This window comes from Globicephala melas, chromosome 8 (genome assembly GCF_963455315.2).
Source record: "Globicephala melas chromosome 8, mGloMel1.2, whole genome shotgun sequence".
NCBI lineage: Eukaryota > Metazoa > Chordata > Mammalia > Artiodactyla > Delphinidae > Globicephala > Globicephala melas.
This window is the reverse complement of record NC_083321.1, coordinates 105,494,214-105,511,609: the sequence shown is the minus strand read 5'-3', so window position 1 is coordinate 105,511,609 and position 17,396 is coordinate 105,494,214. Positions and strand designations below refer to the sequence as shown.

Genomic DNA, 17,396 nt, shown 5'->3' with positions numbered 1-17,396 from the left:
ACTGCAACAAAAAGAATAAAATATCTGGGAATAAACCTACCTAAGGAGACAAAAGAGCTGTATGCAGAAAATTATAAGACACTTATGAAAGAAATTAAAGATGATACAAATAGATGGGGAGATATACCATGTTCTTGGATTGGAAGAATCAACATTGTGAAAATGATTCTACTACCCAAAGCAATCTACAGATTCAATGCAATCCCTATCAAACTACCACTGGCATTTTTCACAGAACTAGAACAAAAAATTTCACAATTTGTATGGAAACACAAAAGACCCCGAATAGCCAAAGCAATCTTGAGAACGAAAAACGGAGCTGGAGGAATCAGGCTCCCAGACTTCAGACTATACTACAAAGCTACAGTAATCAAGACAGTATGGTACTGGCACAAAAACAGAAAGATGGATCAATGGAACAGGATAGAAAGCCCAGAGATAAACCCACGCACATATGGTCACCTTATCTTTGATAAAGGAGGCAGGAATGTACAGTGGAGAAAGGACAGACTCTTCAATAAGTGGTGCTGGGAAAACTGGACAGGTACATGTAAAAGTATGATATTAGATCACTCCCTAACACCATACACAAACATAAACTCAAAATGTATTAAAGACCTAAATGTAAGGCCAGAAACTATCAAACTCTTAGAGGAAAACATAGGCAGGACACTCTATGACATAAATCACAGCAAGGTCCTTTTTGACCCACCTCCTAGAGAAATGGAAATAAAACCAAAAATAAACAAATGGGACCTAATGAAACTTCAAAGCTTTTGCACAGCAAAGGAAACTATAAACAAGACCAAAAGACAACCCTCAGAATGGCAGAAAATATTTGCAAATGAAGCAACCGACAAAGGATTACTCTCCAAAATTTATAAGCAGCTCATGCAGCTTAATAACAAAAAAACAAACAACCCAATCCAAAAATGGGCAGAAGACCTAAACAGACATTTCTCCAAAGAAGATATACAGACTGCCAACAAACACATGAAAGGATGCTCAACATCACTATTCATTAGAGAAATGCAAATCAAAACTACAATGAGATATCACCTCACAGCTGTCAGAATGGCCATCATCAAAAAATCTAGAAACAAATGCTGGAGAGGGTGTGGAGAAAAGGGAACACTCTTGCACTGTTGGTGGGAATGTAAATTGATACAGCCACTGTGGAGAACAGTATGAAGGTTCCTTCAAAAACTGCAAATAGAACTACCATATGACCCAGCAATCCCACTACTGGGCATATACCCTGAGAAAACCATAATTCAAAAAGAGTCATGTACCAAAATCTTCATTGCAGCTCTATTTACAATAGCCCAGAGATGGAAACAACCGAAGTGCCCATCATCGGATGAATGGATAAAGAATATGTGGGACATATATACAATGGAATATTACTCAGCCATAAAAAGAAACCTAATTGAGCTATTTGTAATGAGGTGGATAGACCTAGAGTCTGTCATACAGAGTGAAGTAAGTCAGAAAGAGAGAGACAAATACCGTATGCTAACACATATATATGGAATTTAAGAAAAAAAATGTCATGAAGAACCTAGGAGTAAGACACGAATAAAGACACAGGCCTACTGGAGAACGGACTTGAGGATATGGGGAGGGGGAAGGGTGAGCTGTGACAAAGCGAGAGAGTGGCATGGACATATATACACTACCAAACGTAAGGTAGATAGCTAGTGGGAAGCAGCCGCATAGCACAGGGATATCCGCTCGGTGCTTTGTGACCGCCTGGAGGGGTGGGATAGGGAGGGTGGGAGGGAGGGAGACGCAAGCGGGAAGAGATATGGGAACACATGTATATATATATAAAATTGATTCATTTTGTTGTGAAGCAGAAACTAACACACCATTGTAAAGCAATTATACTCCAATAAAGACGTTAAAAAAAAAAAAGAAAATCCACCCTGTAAAGTCAGCTTAATGTCACCTGGTCTGAGAATAGGGTGACCACAGCATTTTGATAGAAATAACAGAAAAGTTCACGCTCTCACACGCAAGCAAGGGAACAGAATAAACCCTGGAATTGGAGGCAGAGGAGGGAAGATTTTCATTTACTGTCAGACCCTAGTTTTCATTCATTTATTTATTCAATAGACATTGATTGAGTGCCTACCACATGCCAGACCCTGTTGTAGGCACTTGGATGTAACAGTGAACAAAGCAGCCACGTCCCTGCCTTCCCCCACTGGAGCATGTGTCCTCGTGGAGGGAAACAGACCACGACTCCAAACATGTGAATATATGTTATGCCAACAGGTGAGCTCTGCTACGGAGAAAAGCGAAGGAGAAAGGTGCTAGAGAGTGAGCAGGTGGGTGGGATCTCTGCCTTATACAGGTGGTCAGAGAGGCCTCTCCCTAAGGTGACCTTGGGGCAGAGACCTGCAGAATGGGGGGCTGCTCCCAGGGACACCCGGCACGGGCTCCAGCAGGGGAGGGGGCACAACCGTGAGGTGGGAGCCCCTTTGTCATATTCTGAGAACAAGCAGAGGAAGAGGTGGGGTAAGAAGAGGGAGGAGAGACGCCAGGCAGTATAGGACCTGTCAGGCCACAGTAAGGACTTCGGGTTCTACTCTGAGGGAGCTGGCGAAGGACTGGGAGGCCCGCTCAGAGGGATGAGGAAACCTGTAAAGGACCAGTCCTGCTGAGTGTGAAGAGCAGAGCGTGGGGAGTGAGTGGAAAACAGAGAAGGGATGGGGGCTTGGGACAGGGCAGTAGAACTGCATGTGGGGAGAAGTGGTGGGATTCTGGATAAACTTCAAATTTCAGCAACTCTAATAGGAAGTGCTCAAGCCGGAAGAGGAGTAGGGGAGAAGGAAAAGAGTCCGGATCGATGCTGAGGTTTGCAACAGGAGCTCCTAGAAGAATGAGTTGCCATTGACCGATGGGAAGCCCACAGAAGGGAGACGTTTGGGGTCACGGTCGGGGGCCATCACAAAGACAGCTAGAATTCAAGGGCTTGATTTTGTACCTTTGGAGTTTGAGGCACCGGTGAGACAAATAGTAGTGATCAAGTCCAAGGAGTAGGCCCCCCCAGCTAACAAGAGAACACTTAGCAACTTTACCTTCCATTCTAATCCCAGGTCCCCAGACCACATCTCAGGCCCAGTGCTGGGCCACGTCACCAGCCTCCTTCCACTGGAGTCACATGTGGCTCCTCCAACCCCCGGAACCTGGTGGGAGTTATTTTCAACATCAGAAAGTAGAGTCGGGCTTCCCTGGTGGCGCAGTGGTTGAGAGTCCGCCTGCCGATGCAGGGGACACGGGTTCGAGCCCTGGTCTGGGAAGATCCCACATGCCGCGGAGCAGCTGGGCCCGTGAGCCACAGCTACTGAGCCTGAGCGTCTGGAGCCTGTGCTCCACAGAGAACAAGAGAGGCTGTGATAGCGACAGGCCCGCGCACCGCGATGAAGAGTGGCCCCCGCTTGCCACAATTAGAGAAAGCCCTCGCACAGAAACGAAGACCCAACACAGCCATAAATAAATAATTAAATTAAAAAAAAAAAAGAAGCAGAGTCTCTGTTTCGGCATTTGGATTATTCCGTCACCTCCTGTAGGTACCCCAAGGATAAGGAGCTGATGTTGTCCAAACATCTACATGACAAGGGTGGCTGTCCAAAGAGAGTCTTTAAAGAAGAAATAAACAGCCTGCCTGCAAGATGACTCTTTCTTCAGCTCTCACATTGGCCAAACCTGAACTTCTGACAGATTTGGAATACCAACCTTTTCTGACTTTCAGCCACCAGGGATTCACAGGGTTGAAGGCCAGTGTATTAGTTTCCTGCGGCTGCTGTAACAAGGTACCATAAACTCGGCAGCTTAAAACAACAGAAATGTGTTCTCTCACAGTTCTGGAGACCAGGAAGTCCAAAATCAGTTTCACTGTGTTGAAATCAAGGTACCTGCAGGGCTGCACCGCCTCTGGAGGCTCTAGGGGAGAATCTGTTCCTTGCCTCTTCCAGCGTCTGGCGGCTGCTCCCTGGCTCATGGCCACATCACTCCAGTTGCCAAGGAGAGCAACTCTGAGTCTCTCTCTGCTCCATCTTCACGTGGCTTTCTCCTCTGTGTGTCTGTATCAAATCTCCAGCCTCCCTCTTAGGAGGATACATGTGATCACATTTAGTGCCCACCTGGTTAATCCAGGTTAATCTCTCCATGTCAGATCTTAACTTAATCACATCTGCAAAGACGTCATCATGTAAGGTAACACTCACAGTTCCGAAAATTAGGACCTGATATTTTGGGTGCTCATTATTTAGCCTAGCACAGCCAGTCTCAACACACAGTAAGTCCATTAGCTTAATGATTGAAAAAAGAAGCTTTATGGGTCCATTCATGACCCAACAAGTAGCCTGGGAGCCCCTATTAAGTTCTAGGCCCTGGGGATAAAATGCAAAAGCAGACAGGCTCCTTGGAAAACAGACACAATCAGCTAATCACAAAACAAATGCCGAATTACAACTGTGGTGAGAGATACAGAGAGCTGCATGATTCTAAGTCCTGGGGGAGGCCGGGGTGGAGGTTACCGTAAGACAGGAGGTCTGAGGAAGCTCCCTTAGGACGTGGCATTCAAGTTACTGTTTGCAGGATAAATGGGGTTAACTGAGTGGAAAGAGGAAAGGCTGCAAGGCAGAAGGCAGAGAATGGAGAGGCCATTTCTGGTCATTTCCACGACCAGAAAGAACAAGTAAAGTAAAATACAATGAGAGCAGTGAGGCAGAAGCGTGGGGGTGAACAGGGACTGGAGAGGAGGCGTCCCGGGAGGTGCAGCCCTCGGTCAAGCCCTTGAGTTCCCATCGAATCCAGGCTTGAAAAGAGCACTTTGGCTGCGCGTGGAGAAAGTGTGGGTGATGGAGAGCAGAGTGGGTGTGGGCAGACTAGCTGTTTTATTTTCATTTTAACAGCTGAGAGCTCAACTGTCAGACCATCATTTTCAGAAGACTTGTATCTGTTTGGCCTTCCCGGACACCCAAGCCAGCTCCCCAGCTTGCAGGAGCATCTCTCTTAGTCCCAGGATGCTCGTGAACAGCTCTGTCCCAGCAGTTCCCCCTTTAAACCCCAATTGCTGCCTCAGCCCCATTTTATATCCTGATCACAGAGATCGGTCTCAGTCATCTTTGTATCTATTCCAACTCGTATTTCAGTACTCAACACGCACTACTCTACGTGTGAGTCAAAGGGGAAAAGGAAAATCAAATTTTCTGATCCCTCAGCTCAAGGTTGCGAGAAAGGTCGTGGCTAGCTTGGGTGCTTAGAGTGAGGGGCAGCGTGAGCACAAGTCCCCCTTCTGAAGTGCAGGCATGATAGCAGTCTAAGACCTCCATAAACCAGACCCGCGGAATTATAAGAGCAAAGGGGGTGATGGCAAGAGAGCAGGGGAACGTCAGCAGGTCAGAGGTCAGAAAACCAGGCACACAGAATGCAAAGGAGGGGAGCAGGATGGTAAAGGGGGATGCAACCCAGACAGCCTCCTGGGAATGGAGACCCAAATCCGCAACAGGAGACGTACGCATTCTTGGTACAGAGGACCGGGACTGTTTAAAGTAGCCCACGTAAGACAAAGGGAAGGAAGAGCCTGGAAAAGGGAAGGAAGAGGCTGGAAACCTTTATGCTGATAAACAATTACACAAATGAAGGACGTTACTTTCTAGCGATGTTCGGCTTCCTTCTGTTTGGTACCTTCCTCCAAATCAGATTGGGTGACACATCAAAACATTTCTCTAACGTGTGTCTAATCTGAAATAGATTAAAGAAGTAGGTCATTTTTCCAGGTACTTGTGTCAAGATTCAGACCGGAATCCGGGACTCCTAAATCCTGAAATTTACTGCTTTCTGCTAAGCTGTTCTATCCCCAAAGGAGCCAACACTGGGTTCAATTAACCACAGTAGAAAGCACTGTTTGCCAAGTGAACATCCTCTATTTTGAATTCTTAATCCCCCCACCAGCTGACTTCACCACAAAGACGTGAATGTATAATTGAGACGTAAAGAGAACACGCCACCAAATTAAACTGCCCTAATTTTAAATCAATACTTTTTTTTCTCAAACAACATGAAATGAAGATCTCTCAAGAGAAAAAACATCTTGTTCCAACATCTCCAGGAGGCGTTCTCCACTGAGCCGAACTCCAGCAAAAGCCAATTAGATTTCTTACCAACATCAGACACTAAATTATCACAGACAACGCTCAACAGGAATAGAAATCTTAAGATATACTCCAAGGGGTGACACCGTCTACCCTAAGTTGGCCTGGAGACATCCGAAACACCAGGTCTCTACCCAACGGCTCCTGGGTACCAGTGAGAGGTGGCTGCCAGCGGTGGGCGGGTCTGGCGGACCTGAGGGGCTGCAGACTCCTTCCTGCGGTTCTCATTTACCTTTGGCAGCATCCTCAACCTCTCTGGCACGATCATCACTATGACAGAGCTAAGCACCCCAGTGCCAACGGCTCCGTTTGCTAGTGTACCAAGAAAGGCACCTTAACTACACCGAGGGAATATCATCATTAGTGCCCTGCCCTAGGACCTCGTATCATCCTCACTCTTCCTCCTCCATGTCAGACGTTTCCAGGCTTTCCAGCTTTGTGCATGCCAGTGCTAGGACGCTTCTCTCCAGATCCCCTGGAAAATCCTGCTCACCTCTGAAGACCCTGGAGAAACACAAGCTTGTAGTTTTGCCTGATCTTGCAGATGAAATCAGTTCTTCCCTTTCGGTGTATTCATGGCATTTCTACGCATAAACATCCTAATTCCTAACCCGTTATCCTCTAAGAGGGTTATTAACAAATAATACAGCAGTCTCCTCTGCTAGACAGGGCGGGGACTCTGAACGCGTGTGGGTCCCCAGGGCCTGGCTTCCAAATACTGTTAAATGGAATTGAAAGATGACAGCTGACGATCCTCATGTGACAACAGATGGACTAAGGGGCTTGGTCACCAACGTCTCCCCACGCCGTAAGAAGCTAGACGTTTCAATTTGGCAAGAAGAAGAGGGAGGGTTTAGATGTTTTTGAGTCGATTGCAAAAGTCATGGCCTTCAAATCAATGATGCTGTCCTTGATGTCACTTTATACACACCCTTATAGGGATGACACCCAGAATCTTTAGGAATATAGTCATGAGCCAGATCCAATGGATCACAAAACCATAAAGACACCTCAGACAATCCTTCGTTAAAAATATCTGCTTCAAGTTCCATTTGAGTAAGCCACAGGGAGCCTGTGATACGGGAATAGAAATCTAAAGGAATGCATTAGGAAGGGCCGCTTACTCAGAATCTCATGTTTGCCCTTCCCCCAGTAGAAAATGACAACACATCTTATTTGGAGGCTACAGGGCTACATATGACCCAGGAGGAGTCAGAGCTGCTTTCCTCAGCCCTCTGGTATTGGAATCTGAGGCAGCACAGACTCCCTGGAGAAAACCACCTAAGGGACAAGAATTCTGTGGTTGCTTAAAGACCTCCCCCCTTGGGAGCCCTAACTGCTTACCTGGAGGGATGCTGCCTGACTCCCATAAGGCTTGCTGTGAAGCAACAGGGTCACCCGGGCTTCCTGCTTCCCTAGAGCTCTGAGTGGTGTGGAGGACAGGACAGGGGACCTGTTATTACCTACTGTACTGACCAGGAAGCACCAGCAGGCAGGTGCCGAGTTTTCCCAACTGCCTAGGAAACAGAAAGATCCTCCCCAGCGACACCAGAGGGCACAGAAAATGCCATTATTAAGCCTGTATAGATTCTACTATAGCTATTTTCTCAGATTTCTTTAGTATCATAGACTCTGCCCTACTTAGTAACAGATGGATGACGTTCCGGGGGTTTACTGAAATTGAGTAAACTCACGAAGAATTTTTGCCTCTCCACGGCCCATAACTGCATCAAAAAATTTAAAAACTCAGCAGGTAAAACTGAGTTGCCTCATTTGCATGCTGTCGAAATTCTGTAAATCAATTTCAGGTAAAATGCCCTACTTCCTTGTCATTCTCCAGGGTGCTTTGAGGAGCACTTTAATTTTGTGGTGGAATTTCATTGCCTGACTTTTTGAAAGTTCTGCCGAATTCAGAGGTACAGTCTTACGACCAGGCCCAACGTGCATTTTAAGCTACATCTTGAACGGGGGAAGGAAGAGGTTAGATGGTTTGGAGAGCAGTTTGGGATGGCAGATGTGACCTACTGTCACACAAGGCCACTGGCAGCTGAAGAATGCAGATGTGCTCAAAAGGCGACTTCTGTGGACTTAGGGCTGGACGGTGGTGCTTCCTCTACTATGGACTCAGCGAGATGTAGCCCGAATGGAAATTAGATGGTGCAAAGGTCTCTTCAGCTCCACCACGGGAGCCTCGCAGGGCCAGGCGGCAGGCTGCTTTCAGCGGGGGATGTGGCTGTCTGAGAGACAGAAGTCTTTGCTTTCAGTGTAAGGATTAGAGCACATTATTCCCTTTGATCTGTTGTTTTTCAAATTCCCTTTTGTTCAGGTTCTGGGTGGGGAGGGTCTATGGGGCGTAGGTATCTAGAAATTAAAAGTTATTGTTCCTGTTCTCTTAATCATAATAATGAGTTTGGCTTGACGAGGTCAATTAATTATTCAGGATTAGAAAGCAACACGATTCTACATATCAGGCGGGTATGAGGGGAGGGTTCTGAGCAGGGAGACGATACCAGGTAAATGCAGGGCTGGTACCACCAAAGCTCTGTTGTTGGCAAGTCACCTGCTGGTGCTGGCTATTCCCTGGCCTGGTCCCTTTCTCTCCAGGATCCCACCAGCCCAGGGAAATGGACGGCCACATCCTGGCTTCCTCCTCTCATCCCTGTCTTATTCCATAGACATTAGCGGGGGACCCCCTTCACGTGAGCTTCAGAGCTGTTTGACTCCAAAAGGCAGGTAATTAACTATCAAACCATAGCAGGGATTTTCAGATTAATTCTGCCCAGGAAGAAATAGGAAAATTCATTTCGACCAAACAAAAGGGAGGGGGTAATTAGATGCTCCAACGACTGATACAGGGCCCAAAGCTTGTATTAGTGTTATTTTTACACCAACACCCCCATCTTTATAAGCACTGCATCCTACCTTCCTCTGTCACGCAGGTAGGTCCCTAAGTGAGACTGAAGCCCAGCAGGTAGAGCAGCAGACCTGCCAGGTCGGGCTCTGCATGCTGATAAGGAGAGCATTCCCTGACGTCCCTGAAGACCACCAGGGCAGTCTTCCTGCACTGCCACATAAGGGCTTTTACAAATACAGTTAGGGCTTTGGGGATGTCTTCCGTACTGTCCTGAATCTGGCAAACAATTCAGTCCCACAAAGCATTTTTATTCACTCAGCTTTCCAGGATGGGGCCTCTTCCAAGAAACAATGGAGACGGGGTAGAGCTTTTCCATATGCAGAGAAGCCTGGTTTGGCAGCAGGATCAAGAAGGGGAAAGGATTAAAATACATACGCAGCTGAACTGGAGAAGCAGCCTCTTATTAATTACACTCGTAAAGCAGGGCACCCTGAGGTCACAGAGGTGGAAAGCGCTAGACCCATATTTTCATAAATCGGAGGTGGGTCGCCCTCACGCTGGTCTAAAAGATCACGTTCCAGCTGCCTAAGTGGGCATGCGAACCCCCGGGTGGTATTTCTTACTTTTCACAAACACATTTTGAACGGAGAATTCAAGGCATCAGAAAATCACGAAGTCCAAGCATCTGAACACCTCCCCACTTCCCCGCCCCCTGCCGCTGCCTGCGGCTTCACCACAGGGCACTTTAGATGCAATAAGCATCACCCTCCCCCGGCTGCAAGGCCAGAGTCTCGATGTCCTGGGGGATGTACCTCCTGCATCTGCCCACTTATCCAGTCCCCAGGTTCTGCCTCTGCTCCTTGGGACACAGCTTCGGACTCCGGATGTCCTACTCTGTGTAGCTATCAGAGGAACTCCAGGCCTCCACCTTTTTCAACAAGTTTTTCTCTTTTTAAAGATTTTTTGATGTGAACCATTTTTAAAGTCTTTATTGAATGTTACAATATTGCTTCTGTTTTATGTTTCGGTTTTTTGGCCCCGAGGCGTGTGGGATCTTAGCTCCCGAGACCAGGAGTGGAACCCGCACCCCCTGCATTGGAAGGCGAAGGCTTAACGCTGAACCACCAGGGAAGTCTCACTTCTCTCTTGTTTTTAAAGCACCACCATCTTTTCTAATTTCCATCTTCTCTCCAAAGTCCCATCCCCCTTTACACCCCACAGCCGGCCTTCGAAGTCAATGATGCCCATTCTTGTTTCAGCACCTGCCGCCCAGCCGGCAGTTCAAGGCCTCTGGGGATATTCTACCCGCACGGCCCGACACAGGAGCCACCAGTCCCCAGCGGCTGCTGTAGCACCTGAAATGTGGCTGGTGTGACTGAAGGAGTAAATGGCAAATTGTATTTGGTTTTAGCTAGTTTACATTTAATTTTAAATAGCCACTGTGCAGAGTAGCTGCTTAGCTCAGATGTCCTGTCCCTCACTTCCCTCCCACACTGGCTCCAGGACCGCTCTCCTCCTGAGGCCGCCCCATGCTCCTGACCTGCCTCTGGCACTCGCCCCACGTGACTGCCCGGGCTCTGTCTGCAGCCCTGAGCCCGCTCCTGCCCGGACGCTGCCCCTGGACGGTGTGAATCAGAAGCGCCGTCAGCCTTGTCCTGCAGGCTGGTCTTACAGCCCTGGCCATGCAGCCTGAGTCCTCTGGGGTTTCACACTCTCCCCTCCTCTCCATGGCTCGACTTCAGAGCCGCTTCTCCACCCCTGTGCCTTCCACCTCGGGGCTTCTCTCTGGAGCCCAGGCCTGCCTGACCACTGTCCCCACTCCAGCTACTTCACCAGTCCTGCCGAGACCTTTGGAGACCACCCGCCCCCAACAGCACAGGAAAGATTTGGGAGAATTTAGGTAGCCCCAGAGCGATCTTCCTAAAAAAAAGATACAGGGAAAAAACAACGCAACAGCAACAGGTAGTGAGAAGAGAAGAGATGGACCCACGAACAAAAAAGGAACCAAGCATCCCCTATTTCCCTTTTCCTTTACTATGAGGACACGATGTGCTATCAACAGATGTTTAAAATATCCTAGGGAGCTAAGCACAAATCTAGAACTTGCCACCAGTGAAAGGCTTGCCTTGAGGGTTGCAAGGGCTGAAGATACACTAAGAGCTAAGGTCCAGAGCACCCAGGCCAAGGAAGGCCCGGCCCTGAGGCCCAGGCTTGAGCCAGAGGACGGGCCAGTGCCCAGGAGCCCACAGGAAATGTGGCTGCCGTGTAAGCGGACCAGCCTGGTCTCTGTATAGGTCATCCTGAACTCTATTAAAATGTCTGACCAAACACCAGGGGGGTGAGAGGACCCAAGGGTTTGGAGGCGCTCGGTGCTCCGGAAGGATTTAGACAACAGCTACACTCGCAGAACCTAAATTCCTGGGGAGGACTTGGGCACAGGGCATACAAGTCCATCTTCCCCCCACGAATGGCAACTAATACTTCAGGGGCAGCATTTCGTTCATCTTCACGTGCTGAGTGCTTGGCCAGGGTGCTGGGAAGCAGAGTTGTTTCTCAGTGGCGATTTATGTGTGAATGAACGAAGGCGAGGGTGGGGCAGGCACAGAGGGCTGAGGGGCCGGTACTTAGGCAGGTGCACGGGTGGCACCAGGTCTCAGCAGGAGTTAAACACACAGCACCGCAAGCAGAGAGAAGACCCAGTACAAAGAACAAGCGGGGCAGTAGGGGTATTTGCTAGAAAGGGGGAAAATATAATCTCAGCCTTTAGTAAGCTCACTTAATTCTGTGAAAATAATATTACTTTCCTTCTGTGTGCGTTTATTTATGTATGAAGCTGACGACATGGACACAAATACACACACTCATGGGTGGAAATATGAGTTTCGTTATTTTCTGCTGCTGCTATCATGTGTGTGTCTGTCTGTGAGTATGTGTTTAATGACGGTAATACCATTTTGAAAAGTTAAGACGTCTTCCATTCCAACACCGTGCTGCAAAGGGCTGAACAGGGATGTCTACAGAATCCAGCAGTCCGATTCTGCTGGGAATTAGGGTTTACGTTCAGTACAATAAATGATTCCAAGATAAATACATTTCTTTCTTTTTTTTTTTTTTTAAGTCCTGGATGGTGATGTATCCTCTTTCCAATACAGAAACAGGGGAGCCTGGCTCTATTTAGTTTGTCTGATTGCTTTTAAGAGGAGGCACAGGTTGGCTCCGAGAAACCATGGTCCTCTGTTCATTAAAGTGTCAATAATGCCCGGTCCAGGCATATCGACAGCAGATTCGCTCAGGCTGAGTCTGTGGACAAGACCAGAATCTTTTTTAACCCAGCTTGTTTCCAGATCAATACACCCATCAGCATTTGAAAATTAGCCCAAGATGAGATTCTGATACTTGAGGTGGTAAGTCATGCTCAGAGGCCACCTTGCCAAGCCACAGGTGTAAACGCCTAGCTGGGATTAGACACTTTCCATCCCCATGGAGACGAGTGAGGATTGATGTAGACCCCATCCTCCACGCCCTGCCCCCCCCCACCCCCCCACCCCCCCCCCCCCGCCACACACTCTCAACCTTCCCTCTTTGAGCCTGTGTAAGTCCTTGGGGCTATAACCCAGCCATTTGCCTCAAGGGGCATTTATTAAAGTGCACTTTGTTCAAGGCACTTTCCGGGTGCTCAGGGCAGGAGTGTATGGGTGTGAGCGAGGAAGGGGAGGGGACCTTAAGGAAAAACAACGACGCAAACATGATCCTTGTTTTCAAGGAGGCTTCAGAGTTTTTCACGACTCCTTCCATTTTCCAGTTCCATAAAGGTCCTGCTTCCTGAGGCCAGCGTCTGTGATGGTGTAGAGTTCCTAAGGTCTGTCTGTCGTTGTCAGGCACTCTCAGCAGTAAGTGTGTGCACTGGGGGGAGGGAATGGGGTGGGGGGGCATGGGGCGCGGCTGCAAACATACCCCCTGGTGCTACCGACTGGGTCACTAGGGCATCCATCAAACTCCCTCACAGAACAGTGTGACTCTCAGTCTTTTTCTGGCCAATAATAAAACTTTCGCCCACCAACGCCATCTCATGCAACAATACCTACTCTGCTATTTGTGATACATTCTGATACTGCCTATGCAATTCCATTTCCTTTAAAAAATGCTGTTTGTATCCAGCAGTTTGAAGATTTTCAAATATAGAACCAACAGAGGAAACAACCATCATCATTTCCTTTTAGAAAGAAAGAGGGAAAAATAACATAAAATAAAAACAACTTGGTGTGACCAAGCTGTGTCATAGCACGGGGGGCCACCCACCCCACTGGCCTCATCCCTCAGCCGCCGGAGCCTGTGTGGGTCTCCCTCCAGCCTGTCCTCTTCCTACCACTGCCCACCGACCTCGCCCTTCACAGTCAGGACCCTGACCCAAGCTGCCCTCTGTCCTGCCTTCTCCCAGCTCCCCTCCCTTCTCTCCCTTCCCTGCTCCTTGTCGCTCTCACCTACCATCCACAGCTCTCCCCTTCCCTCTGGGCTGCTGGAAAGGAGGGGAGAGGAGGCTGGAGGAGCCTCTGGACCTGGAGCTTACTGCTGTGCACCTGCCATTCAGGGGGATGAAGAGAGCTGGGAATGAGAGCTGGAGAAAAGACCAGCAGAGGATCTGGCTCCATTGCTCGGGGGCTTCCCCTCTGAGGTAACGGAGCAAGGATGTGGTGCACAGTTAAATACTGTTTTTTTGTTTTGTTTCGTTTTGTTTTTTTAACATCTTTATTGGAGTATAATTGCTTTACAACGATGTGTTAGTTTCTGCTTTATAACAAAGTGAATCAGCTATATGTATACATATATGTCCATATCTCTTCCCGCTTGCGTCTCCCTCCCACCCTCTCCCTATCCCACCCCTCTAGGTGGTCACAAAGCACCGAGCTGATCTCCCTGTGCTATGCGGCTGCTTCCCACTAGCTATCTATTCTACATTTGGTAGTGTATATATGTCCATTCCACTCTCTCACTTTGTCCCAGCTTACCCTTCCCCTCCCCATATCCTCAAGTCCATGCTCTAGTAGGTCTGTGTCTTTATTCCCATCTTGCCCCTAGGTTCTTCTGATCATTTTTTTTCTTTTTATTTTTCTTTTTTTTTTTTAGATGCCAGATATATGTGTTTTTAAAAAGTTTAGAAAAGCAGCAGCTGTATTTTTTAAAAACTAGCTAACACTTAACCAGCACCTCTGTGTGCCAGGCCCTCTCCTGAATGTTTACACATCAGTACATGGAAAATATAATCCCCTCCACTGACCCTCGCAACGTTGACTCCATTTTACAAAAAGAAACTTTGAGTCACAGCTGGAAACCTGGGGTCCCACAGCCAGAAAGTGGCCGAGTCTGATTCTGAGCACTTGTTCCCTGTCTGAGAATCCGCCTGCACGGTTGCGTGTTGTCTGAACGCCCAGCACCTGCTCTGCTTATGGGGAAGCAGAGAAGGGCCTGGGAAGCATGGAGCCAGCGGAAGCAAGAGATGCAAAAACATAGACCTCAAAAGCTGGGGGTGGGTGTGAGAGGCTCAGAGGAAGGGGAGGGGAATGGGGTGCAACGAAAACACAGAGGCTATCAGACACAGGCATTAAAGGCGAGATGTGGCATCAGAAACCCAGGGCTGGGTGGTGAGAGAAGAAGCCAACAAGCTGGAAACCACAGAGGTGGCTGTGACAGCCATGTCCCAGGTAGGTGTTTAGAGCATCTGCAGTGGGCTCTGCCTTCTTTGAAGGCTGTGTGAGGGATGGCATATGCGCAGTGCCAGAGAGCTAAAATGCTGGTCTTAAAATAAAGCGAGCTTAGCAGTAGATGGAACCTTAAAAAAACTTAGAGGAGAAAAAAGCCAAGGAAAGCAATAATCAGGAGCTAATTTTCTGAGAAAATGTATTATTGGAACAAAAGCAAAGAACAAACAAAAAAACAAACCCTAGTCCTATTCAATGGGAAAATGATTTGAAATTTTAGCATCAGATGGCAAAGCGAAAATTAGGAAATTGTCCTGGCCAGATGGAACAGACAGACTCATCTCAGTTGAGAATCACAGTGAAAGTGTTGGATACAGGCTCTCTCAGCCGCCCCTGCACCGGCTGCCCCCAGGCCGCCTACCTTGCACGATGAGGTGCACCCGGGAGGTCTTGGGGTGGTTGTCCGTCTGCACGGAGCAGGTGTACGGGCCCTCGTCGTACACGTCCACGTTCTGGATCTCGATGCTGTACTGGGTCTGGGTGTTGCTCAGGAGGACCACGCGGGGGTCCAGACACCACTTGTCGTTCCCGGCGTAGAGGATGGTGCTGCGGTTCAGCCAGGCCACCCGGGTGACCCGGTTGTCAATCGTGCACCTGGAGGGAGGACCAGACAGGTAAGTCAGGGGACCGCAGAGAAACGGGAGCCATCAGGGTCTTCTTGGCAAGGCTGAGATGCCTGGTCACCATGCCTTGTCTTCGCCCCCTGCCCCCAATGTGTACACGCACACCTCCTGTTTGCTGTGGCCTGGGTGGAACTTTCTGGAACTCAGCCTCAGAGGTCTTGCAGAACTGCAGCCTCAGAACATGGGCTGTTTCAGACTTCCAGGTCCTGAGTGATTCTGTGCTTCTGAAAACCCCTGAGCACAGGACTATTTCAATACCCCTAACTATTCACTAGTTATAGCCTGGAACCATCATCCGTCCTTGGAATGGCTGGGCCCTGGGACTACCCCCATCCTCCCCCCGCCCTGGGATTTCCATGATGTGCATATGATAATCCCTCACATTGCCTTCAAGATGTTCTGGGTGTACTAAGTTGCCCAATACTCAAAACAACCCTGTGAGGAAGGTTCTATTGGTAAAAAGAATTGAAGAACAGAGACACTGAATGCTTCTGGCAAATGGCACAGATAACGTGCGCTAGATCAGAAACCCAGCTTTTAACTACTAAACATTCTTTCTCCCATCTCAGAATAGCGAATTCCAACAGAAGGCTTTTGAAGTCAAAACTAAATATGGACCCACCACCATTGCTATTTCTCCTCATTATACCCAGGGGCAGAAATGTTCAATTACTGCTAGACTAAAGGCATTTTCCAAAATCTCAAAATGGTTCGTACATGTAAAAATAGACTTTCTTTCTTTTATTTTTGCATCTGGAGTCCCCAAATTGTGGAAGCTCCCTTCTCTTTTCCTACACTTTCAAATTTCCCAGCTACTCTGGCCAAATCCTCATCAAATCTGTCTGCATTCATTTCCCTCTCTAGCCACAGCGAGTATGTTTTACGGCCTGAGGCTAAATTCACAGACACAGTGTCCTGATCCTGGCTATAATGCTGGAAATAGCAACTCAGCCACGGTAGGTACAGTGTTGCCTCCAACGTAATCATGCTTTTGCAGGGTACCAGGTACTTTCACATCCACCCTGTGTCATGTGATTCTTGCAGCAAATCGGTGAGATAGATGATCTCACCCACCCATTCTCCACTTTAAAGATCAGGCCTCCAGGGTCGGAAATGGTCTGGTGCCTTGCCTCAGGATAGGGAGCTAGGGAGTGATGGAGAGTCAGACCCCTCAGCCAGGTTCTAAGTCCTGGTCCTGGGTGCCCCTCAGGATGTGCAAAGGTGCATTTTTCAGGGACGGTTGCTTCCGCTGAATTCTCCTAATTGTCTGTGACCATAAAAAGCCTGAGAACTGCTGCTGAGTACAGCAGCTTCCCCAGGCAGTCCCTCTCGAGATGTGCTCTCCAGCGCTGTGCATCCTTGCCACGCGTACTTGTGTAAATGTCACACGATCATTGCCGGGCCTCTCAGGCACAGGCAGAAGGGCTTGGTGAGAGGCCCTGTAGGGAAAACTGCTCAACCAGAAACGCCTCTGCTCAGCTGTCCAGCTTGCTTTGCGCTGCTTACTGTGTTTTTTGGACAACAAAGGATAGAAATGATGGGAAACCTGACCAGGGGAGTATTTCTGAAAGCGGGCGTGGACCACTTGCATCAGAATCACAGGAGGTGATTTTGTACCGATTTTCTTGTCCTACTGATTCAGAATCTTTGGGAACTCAGAAACATGAATTTCTAACAATACCCCAGCTGGGTCAGACACCCACCACAGTTTGAAAAGCACTGGGGTATACAGCAGGGTATCCAGGACCAGCCGCATACCTTGTGCATCTCAGTGCAAAACGCAAAGGCAGAGTCCTTTGCTCAAGGACTATTAAGAATTTCAAGATGGTGAGAGCTGGGCATTTCACAAGTGCAGGGTCCTGTGCGAATAAACACACACCCTGAAGGGATGTCCCACATTTCTGTGCTTGTAACTCTCTTCGGGATCTTACTTAAATATGTGTCCTGATTTGGAAGGTCTGGGGTGGGGCCCGAGAGTCTGCATTTTTCGTAAGCT

The 17,396-nt window shown here is 48.3% G+C and overlaps 1 protein-coding gene across 10 annotated transcripts in view; it reads right to left on the bottom strand.

Moving 5' to 3' along the window:
* Positions 1-17,396, bottom strand: part of NTM (neurotrimin) — a 931,803-nt gene that overhangs the window by 171,100 nt on the left and 743,307 nt on the right. For all 10 annotated transcript variants that reach the window (XM_030841612.2, XM_060304309.1, XM_060304304.1 and 7 more), the window contains one exon: positions 15,139-15,371. In XM_030841612.2, the coding sequence (XP_030697472.1) occupies positions 15,139-15,371 (233 nt within the window). The remainder of the gene's footprint in view (positions 1-15,138; positions 15,372-17,396) is intronic.